Source organism: Cynara cardunculus, unplaced genomic scaffold (assembly GCF_001531365.2).
Source record: "Cynara cardunculus var. scolymus isolate 2C unplaced genomic scaffold, CcrdV1 Un_Scaffold_6665, whole genome shotgun sequence".
NCBI classification, from domain to species: domain Eukaryota; kingdom Viridiplantae; phylum Streptophyta; class Magnoliopsida; order Asterales; family Asteraceae; genus Cynara; species Cynara cardunculus.
Window position 1 is genome coordinate 3,909 of NW_020203096.1, and position 9,501 is coordinate 13,409.

At 33.8% G+C, this 9,501-nt stretch overlaps 1 protein-coding gene across 1 annotated transcript; it reads right to left on the minus strand.

Moving 5' to 3' along the window:
- Window positions 1-1,626: 1,626 nt before the first annotated feature.
- On the minus strand, window positions 1,627-7,736 carry LOC112504728 (CSC1-like protein At1g32090). The gene is made up of 11 exons (XM_025108664.1): window positions 7,342-7,736; window positions 6,235-6,387; window positions 5,885-6,020; window positions 5,281-5,382; window positions 5,037-5,156; window positions 4,854-4,934; window positions 4,359-4,699; window positions 4,020-4,265; window positions 3,290-3,614; window positions 2,691-2,924; window positions 1,627-2,230 (listed from the first exon to the last, which is right to left on the minus strand). Exons 1-11 carry the CDS (start codon window positions 7,653-7,655, stop codon window positions 1,799-1,801), a joined length of 2,484 nt encoding a protein of 827 aa, XP_024964432.1. The 5' UTR covers window positions 7,656-7,736; the 3' UTR covers window positions 1,627-1,798.
- Window positions 7,737-9,501: the final 1,765 nt, after the last annotated feature.

Consider the following 9,501-nt stretch of genomic DNA (forward strand, 5'->3'; position numbering starts at 1 on the left):
TTCTAACAAAATAAATAATTATTATCTTTATAAGAAAATTATATTATTAAACCAAATATATATTACTTTGTTATTGTACCTAAATTAAATTATAAAAAATTGAATTAAAAAATTACACAAAAAAATGAGGAATTTTGAATAGTTAATTTGATACTAATATCGTATATTTTTGTCAAATTTTTATGATATCTTCAAACTTATATTTTATTCAAAAATAAAAACATCATCGCTTTCTCAAAATCACATAAAACCATATTATAACATCGACTGAGATAAAGAATAAAATGAAATATTAAAATCAAGATGTATCTCGCTGCATTGCGCGAGTATTCTTCTAGTAATATATTATAGATATAGAGGATGCTTACTTTGCAAACCACGTTATTTGTGCAAACCGTACAAACTTCATTCAATCAGTCATAATTTTTCATTTTGTTTATTTTTTTGTAATTATGAGAAGTTGATTAATCATTTTTATTGTGAAGAGCGTTAATCATGAATATTATCATCTTCATTATATTAATTTTAGAGAAATAAATGAAACAATTTTATTAAAATTTGCATTTAATCGCTCATCTATATATACGTGCTATATAAATATCTTAATGCATGATGAATATTTTGAAATGATGTTTTAGCAAGCTTACCTTGCATGAGATAAGGTTATGCATGAAGTGTTGTTATTCAGGCACTAGACTGAGATGTTTCGTGATAGATGATTTCTTCATGAAACCATAACTGCTTATTAAGCTTAAAGCTTACGTATTTCATACATATATACGTTAAACGATTGTAGTCTAGTATTGCTGAATAAATGACTCGAAGGTGCTCGCTCTGTGGTGGGATTTCAAGATGAAAAGGAATCAATCTAATTACAGTTGTCAGTTAGATAGACTGAAACGTGATATGAAGAATAAATTAAGGAATGAAAACTAAAATAAGTATTCACGTTTATCTATACTACCTTATAAACTAAATTTATCAAAAATCTTAAAAACAATTTTTAATGCATAAAGTACTATACATTTATGCACAAAATCTTAAAAACAACTCATAATGTATTAAGTACTACTACTTTATGCATTCAATTTTAATTTTTTTTTAATCTACAATTAAAATAAATATAATACAAGTTACCAATGCACATTATTACCTTTTTTTTCATGTTCCCAAGATACTTTGACACATTTCACTCATGTCTTCACCCTCTCATGCCTCTATGTCTTCTCCCCATCCCTCAATGTGAGATTCAAACTGATATTCACCATGAATTATTAAAAGTTTTCTCATTCATCTCCTTTTCAATTACTCTAAAACTCTCGATCTCGCTCTCGATCTCTTGATTCTTTGGTTTTTGTGTAAATCGAACACATTTATGGAGTCATTTAAATATGTTGGATTTTAAATATATTGGATTTTAAATTGTAATACAATATTTTTTTCATCGATAGAATGTAATTGGAACCATAACTCTTATTTATTCAAATTGTATGAATATGTAAAGACCAAGTGTAACTTATATCATCGTTAAATCTTTAATAAAACCAGTGAAACTTCAAAATCGTTAAAATTCACGGCTCCTGCTACATTGCACAGATACACAACTAATATAATATAATGGATCAATTTTTTCACAACTCCAAATTTTCAGCCCAAATCAAATTGGAAGGAATTAAAATGTGTGTCCATTGCATCTATCAACAATTAGTATTCACAGGACTATCTTGTAAAACTGGTTAGCATTTTATGCACGAAAACATACATTCGACTCTAACTCGGGCTCGGGCTCGGGCTCGACTCAATACCGATAGTAGCTGTGTGGTGACTCCACAACATAGTCCTGCACATCATGTTGTGTCTCATGATTGCGATCAATACTGTAGTGAAAGATGTTCTCATGGTGTTCGTATCCGTAGTGATAAACGTTAGCTGGAGGTCCAACTTCATAGTGCTGCACAGTCACAGACTCTTCGTGTTCTTCATGCAAGTGATGGGACGGAGAAGGAGAATGGGAAGGGGAAGCGGGTTCCGTTTCAGTTTCAGTTTGGGGTTCGGTTTCGGGTTCCGGTCGACTCAGGATGTTATCCGGATTCTTGTCAACCCTGACCTCTGCCAACTCCACTTCTTCAAAAGAACGAAAAATCGGGTGCAAGTAGGCATCGGACAAGTAAGACTTGAGGTTGATTTCGGATTCAGAAGCTTTGTCTTGTGTATCCTTTTCCATGGCTTCCTGAGATAACACAACAAAAGAAGAAATTCATCAGGTGTTAAGTCCCACATCAGCTAGATTTGTACATATATATTGGAACCTCTCTTCTATACTGAAGAGCTCTTTTGAAGAGTAATCAGAGGTTCCACATATTTCTTGCATGGTATCATATGCAAGGTGTACCATCTGGGACATATGTGTCCATTTGGTCTAGCCTCCATTGGAGGGGGCGTGTTACAGTCTCACATCAGCTAGTAATCTGATGGGGTTCCACGTATATCTTACATGGTATCAGAGCCAAGGTCTACGATCAGGGACATCTTGTCCGTCTATCAGTGTTACAATACAACATCAGCTAGTAATCTGATGGGGTTCCACATATTCTCATATTCTCACAATTAGTGTGAAGTTACCCAAGGTTCCCACTTACAACTAATAATTGCCTTCCATTATCATCGGTAACCAACGTTTAATCGCTTACCTCAAGAGGGTATTCACGGAAAGCAGGCTCAAAGCGATTCTTGCAGTATTTGTGGAACGTTAGGGTCAAAATAGGTAATGCGACAAGCAGCGGAGTAGAATTTGCAGCCTTTTTTGTGCTAAGCAGTCCCAGCAAAAGTAACTGAGATATCAACAAGCTCGCGATTATGCGACTATGAACATGTGGCCAGAACGCAGCAGCACTCTCGTATTGTTGATTGTACACGTTAATTATCTGCATCGATATAAAGAAACGGTGAACATGAAACTGTTGTAGGGTAACATGCATCAAAGTGGAACAAAGTTTGGTTTAGTTCCTACTTAGTGTAACGAAAAGATTTTTTTTCTGAATCGATGTAACAAAGTTTCAAAATTTCCTATTTTTACCCATTTTGACCGGTATCTGCCGATCTTGTAAAATTTGATAACACGGGTTACAGCGAAGTGGAACCATGTTACAAATGTTACAAGATCAGCAAGTTAACGACCAAAATGGATACAAAAAAGTATATTGCACTAAATAGGAGCTAAGGCAAAATTTGATGTATTTTGTCCAACTGTTTTATTGTAAAAACAAGAACAAGGGGAGATAGAATGTACCTGGTGGCGGTAAACGAAGTATGCAAACGCGAAAAAGATGAGAATGAACGGAAGAAGTATCGGAGTAACAACAGCGTAAACTATGCCCATTAGGAAGTATAATTGGAGGGAAGGGATTGTTTCCGGGAAATCTACACCTCCAGGGTCCATCGCCTTTTCTCGATCCCTGTCTGTTTTTACGATGAACATGTTCTTGAGGTGAAAAATGACCAACGGCTTCAACCGTAGAATCTCGGCGGCAATGCCCGCCCACCCGTCAACCATTATATATGTAATAAAGAAAGTAGCCTTCATAGGAATGGATACCCCAATGGTCCTTGGAATCCTGCATTACAGTCGATAAACCCATAAAAATTAAGACGCTTGACTTGACATATAATTTAAGCGACACTCCTCGAAAAGGAAATGATAGAAATGTTCGACTTTTAGTGGCTGTTTGGTTGTTTTTCCATTAATCGCTGTATGGATTAAGCTGTCTGTATGGATTAAGTTAAATTGTTGTTTTGAATAAACAATTTGAATGACATAAATGACTAAGTTGTGTGTATGCATTAAGTTGTCAAACTTGTGGAATCCCATCAGATTACTCTCTAAAAGAGCCTTTTAAGGAAAGAATGGGGTTCCAATATATACTGAAGTAGAAATGTCCAAATCTAGCCGATGTGGGACTCTAACAGTCTAAACCACCATTTCATTAAGATAAAACAGAGAAAGCTTTCAGGAAGATTACTGTGTAGGTGATTGATGAAGGAAAGAATGAAGCTGTTCAAACGCCGTGCCGGTTACAATACTCCCTAAAAAGACGTTCACCAGCATGAAATAGTAGTATTTCGCAGCCGTTCTCCTTTCCAAAACAGAAAACGCTACATGGCCTTCGATTTTCGACATAACCATAAGAACAGTAGGAAGAATATACATAAAAAACTTCAGAGCAAAACCGGGAAGAAAACCCTGGAGGAAAGACTTGATAAATTTCCTGAAATCAACCAATAAATCCCATAAATTTAAATCGATTATATCCCGAAAATCTTTCAAACAAATCAGGCAAAAAGATTAAAACTTTACTTACAATTCAATTACGGGCCGGAGAAAAGGAGCAACTTTTTCAAGACCGTCAAGATTGGCAAGCGATTGAACGAATGCAATGGGTATCATGTAGAAGAAAACTAGAGCAAAGACTGATATGGAAATAACTAGTTTTCGGATGCTTAATGAAACAAAGGGAATAGCGAGGTTTTTCCAGTAAACGTCCCGAGGTTCTGGGGCCCACTTAGTTAACCATAGAGTCGGGTTTTTGCTTTGATGTGTTTGTGCACACACGGCTGCACCCCATCGAGAGTTAAATGATACAAATGCAGCCGGCATTATACATTTCGCATCTTTCAGGACCTTCTGACGCTCCATCGACAACTACCATTTCAAGAATATATTATCAATAAAGACTTCAGAGTTCAACACCTCTTAGAAAACAAACATTTTAGGAGTAGTTTTTCTGTTTCTGAAAAGATGGAGTATACATCATAAGGAAAGTACTAGAAGCTTTTACAGATTATAAGCAACTCACTTTTTTATCGAACTCTTGAATTCGATGTCTGTAGTAATCGATGGAATCTACCTTTTTCCCCCAAAGTCCAAGGAAGCCTGCCTGGGAGTCGGAAAAGATTATGGAAGTTAGTATTTTTACAGCAAATTAAGAAGCTTAAAAAGGTTTCACAATGAAAGTTGGTCTATAAAGCACAAGGATTACATTCAAGGTTGGCCGTTTTTCGGGATGTCGTTCAAACTTAAGTTGGTTGTAATCCAACCAATTTTGCAGCCGATGTCTTCTCCTAACGAGTCTGGCAAACTTGTTTGCATCGTAGACAACCTAAATTGCGAACAACAGGTTATGATGGTTGTATAACAACAATTTAACACATCAATTTAGAAGAACAAACCAACGAAAATGAACTCTGAGGAGACTAATAGCAGAAAGCAGACAACTGTATTACCTGGTGACATAGATAGTGATCAGGATGGTTCTTTTTGAAGAAGTTGTCTACACTCTCTGATACGGAATGGCCTGATAGACGAGGTACATTCCTCGCTAAAACCTGAAAAACGAGTTACAAAATGTTATAGACAAGAAGTATATAGTTCGTCAAACAAAGTTGTTCCCATGACTCAAACACGTGACCTTTAAACCAAAACCAAACAAACCCGGTATATCCCAACCTGAAGTAGGGTCCACAAGGTAGGATGTAGGCAGACCTTTCCTCTATCTCAAGAGACAGAGAAACTGTTTCCAAGAAGACCCTCCACTTGCAAAAAGGATTTCTTAGAAGATTTAGAAAGCATATCTATAATCCACATGTTTGCAAAGGGGGAGGGGGAATCTTCTATAGTCAAACCGAACACTTTTATAGTCAAACCAAACAAACTCAGTGTATCCCTCATTGAGGTAGGATCTGGGGTAGGATGTATACAGACCTTGCCTCTAACCCTCAGAAGGGTAGTCGTTTACCATCATTAGTTACAATTTGCAAAGATGAGGTTTCCATGACTCAAACCTTTGATCTTCTATAACACAATGCTAATCGATTAAGTTGCACTTACTGTATATTGCTCGGCTCGCCTATGCTTTGAAGCCATAAATTTCAGTCTCATTGAAGCTACCACATCGTACTCCTTATAGAGCATGTAGCAGATCCAAAATGTGAACGTATACATCATCGAAATGTGCGCAAAAAATCTGAAATTAGAATATATACCCTACGAGGCATTAATATCATCAAAAGATGTGCAAAGAATCATAAAAAAGTGAATCGTTTGACACTCAAAAGTCAAATGCAGACTCTTACTTTGTGATAAGAGTGAATGTTATTTGCATATTTCTGGCATTTCAAGTACTAACGATTCTTTTATGTGCTAATTTTTCATATAAATCACGAAGAACATAAACTTACTTCAGAGATTTGGGTTGAACATTTGATATTGAAAGCTTATCAATGTCATTAACGACCAAATCTTTGCGGAGGAGAAACAAAGTCCCATCTGATACGTTGACTGGAACAAGAAACAAGAGTGCAACAAGAGTGACCGGTCCAAAAATCTTTAAGCTGCCAATTATAACAGGAGGATGTTTAGAATCGATATTTTTATCACTTCTATTGATGATAAGGGGTAAATAGGTAATTCTAACATGAAAAACTTTAGTGATTCGGTGTAAAGAACAGTAAGTCGACTACTGTACTAAATCTTTCTTGTGATCTGAAGTGAGCTCAAGAATGAATCAATAGAAAAACGATGATAAAACAAATCATTTCTCGTAATCTGAATCTAAATCAAGAACGAAGCAACATGTGGGCATGTGTTTTCATCAACTATTGACACCAAAAACAATAAAGATCCATTCAAGAACATCCTAAAGATAGCCAAACAGTCTGACCAAGAAAACTGCATTGTTTGATCACTGATCAAATGACTCGAATGCCCTCCAACAACGACAACATAAGATAATCTTAAGCACCAAAATAGTAAAGATCGATAACTAGTGGCAATTGGCAATGAGTTTATACACAGTTTGACCATGATCTTGCCCTCCGATTTACAAGATTACAGTAGAAAAGCTTGTGTCTATGATCTTTCCCTTGCATTTTACTGTTTTTGTGACTCAATCCCCTGAGATTGAGGAAATATTTCGATTTCCTAATATTAGAAAGCACCACCATGATATTAGCAAAAGGACAAGTAATTTAGAAGAAAAGTTAAAGCAGCAGCTTGGCACTAACAGCAACCTAACTTTAAGATCAAGATTTATAAGTAAAGAACACTAGATCTTCAAATAGGATAAGAACATCCAAAGGAGGTCAAAGAACATTGACTGCATACTACGAAAAGATGAACACTGAAATTCCAATTTTCACAATTTTTATTAACAATTAACAACAATATTTGACTAATTATGCACAATTCTACCAAATTAACAAAAACCCATGTAGAGAAAAACATTACAAACCCCATTTTTGATATATAAAGAAAAACCCATATGAGGAAAATAAGATTACAAGTACCCAAGAATGTAAATCCTCAAGAAAACAGCAGAATCAAGACCAGCATGAGCAATGATCTCATGTTCCTTCATCTTCATAGCTTGAGGCATCCAATTAAGGAAAGTAAAGTAAGTAGCAAAATTGAGATTGACAAATTTTCCGACGAAGTTTCCGGCGTGTCTGGGACTACTCCGAGCGCCATTAATGTACCATTTGGGAAAGTAAACTCTGTCATTAATGGGTTGAATTCTGAGAAGAGCAAAAGCCAAGAGGAATGTAAAAGCACCGATTATGTTTATCAGTGCAGAAACCCCAATATCCTCGAGACTTGCCATGGATGAAAAGTGGGTAGAAAGAAAGGGGAAAAGGTTGAAGAAAGATAAGAGTATATGATATCAGAAAGATTTGTTTTGATGGATATGAGAAACAGAATAGTTTTGTGTGATGATTCTTGTTTTGGTGTCATATGGAAATTGGAAGGTGGGGATGGAAATGGAAGATTTCTTAATGTTTTTAACATGATTCTTGCATTATGTTATGGACAAATTATGGGTTTATTTCATGGTTTGATTTAGCTTAGGTTTTGGGCAACTATTAAGTTGACAAAAGAACCATTTTTTTTTCAGCATTCTTGATAGTGCAAATGCGGTGGAATTTGGTCTTTTGTTTGGCTTCGTTGTTGACATAATCATTAACTTGTTATAACAACTTCGTGGTATCATATGCCTCAAGTTTTATGTCTGACGTCAGGTTAAGTATGTCTGATAATTAACAATCTAAAACTAAAATTAAACCATTAATGATTTGAACCTAAAACCAAACAGTAAATAAGTTGAACCTAAATAATTTTGATTATAATCTTACACAGATCGATAAAAGACCTTAAATACATGTGAATTTAGGCCCCAAAATTTCGAGGGCCATGTTCAAAATTTCACATTTAACATGCTAAGGGACAGACTTGAACTTAATTTTAATTGTTTAATATCATGAACTCATTGAGTAATAGTAGAAACAAATGTTTATACATACATATATATATATATATGATTTCGTGTATGATACAGATAATTATCATCACAAGTCACGACTTAAAATACGATATGGCTTGAGACTTAGTCTTGTCGTCACACCATTTAGAACCTTGGGTATAATTGACCAAAACTTTTCTAAGTCTCACCACATAACTTTTCTTTTCAAAGTAATATAACCAACATTCGTTATTTTTTTTCAATATGAATTACGATAAAAACTTCACGATAGTAACTTATAACGTTCTTCCGTTAACAAACATACGTTTAAACTTTAACACCTCCCTTTTTTCATCTAACTATAGTTTTCGGTTTACCCACCCTTCAAAAATATCATTTCTATTCTAACATTTTCCAAAATTTGTAGATATTTATATCGATTTTTATGACTAGAAGGGTACTCATGTAATGCAGCGAGATATATCTCGATTTTAATGTTTCGTTTTATTCATTTTTTTAGATGTTTTAATACGGTTTTTATGTTGTTTTAAGAAAAGAATAATGTTTTTTTGTTTTTGAATAAAATACAAATTTGAAAACATCATAAAATTTCAAAAATAAATATATCAATATTAGTATCAAATTAACTTTTTAAAAGTTCTTGTTTTTTGTGTGATTTCTTTAATTAAAATTTTTCATTATAATTTAATTTAGATTTGGTAACGAAGTAATTTATTTTTTATTTTAATAATATTATTTTTTTATAAGGATAATGATTAAATATTTTGTTAGAACCCAATCATTATCTTAATTATATTTTAGATTTTTTCTATTTAAAATGAAATATTTATCTGCAGTTAGTTACACGAATTCAAATATGGAGCTTTAATAAGTAGTTCTTATACACAATTTACTTGTAATCTTGAATTTTAAGTAATATGCATTAATAAACAGTACTTTATACATAAAAAATAGTTTTTAAGAATTTTTGTTAAATGTTTTATAATATAACTAGAAGCGTACTCGCGCAATGCAGCGAGATACATCGTGATTTTAATATTTCATTTTATCCGTTATCTCAGTCAATGTTATAATATGGTTTTATGTGATTTTGAGAAAACGATGATGTTTTTATTTTTGAATAAAATATATGTTTGAAGATATCATAAAAATTTGACAAAAATATATCGATATTAGTATCAAATTAACT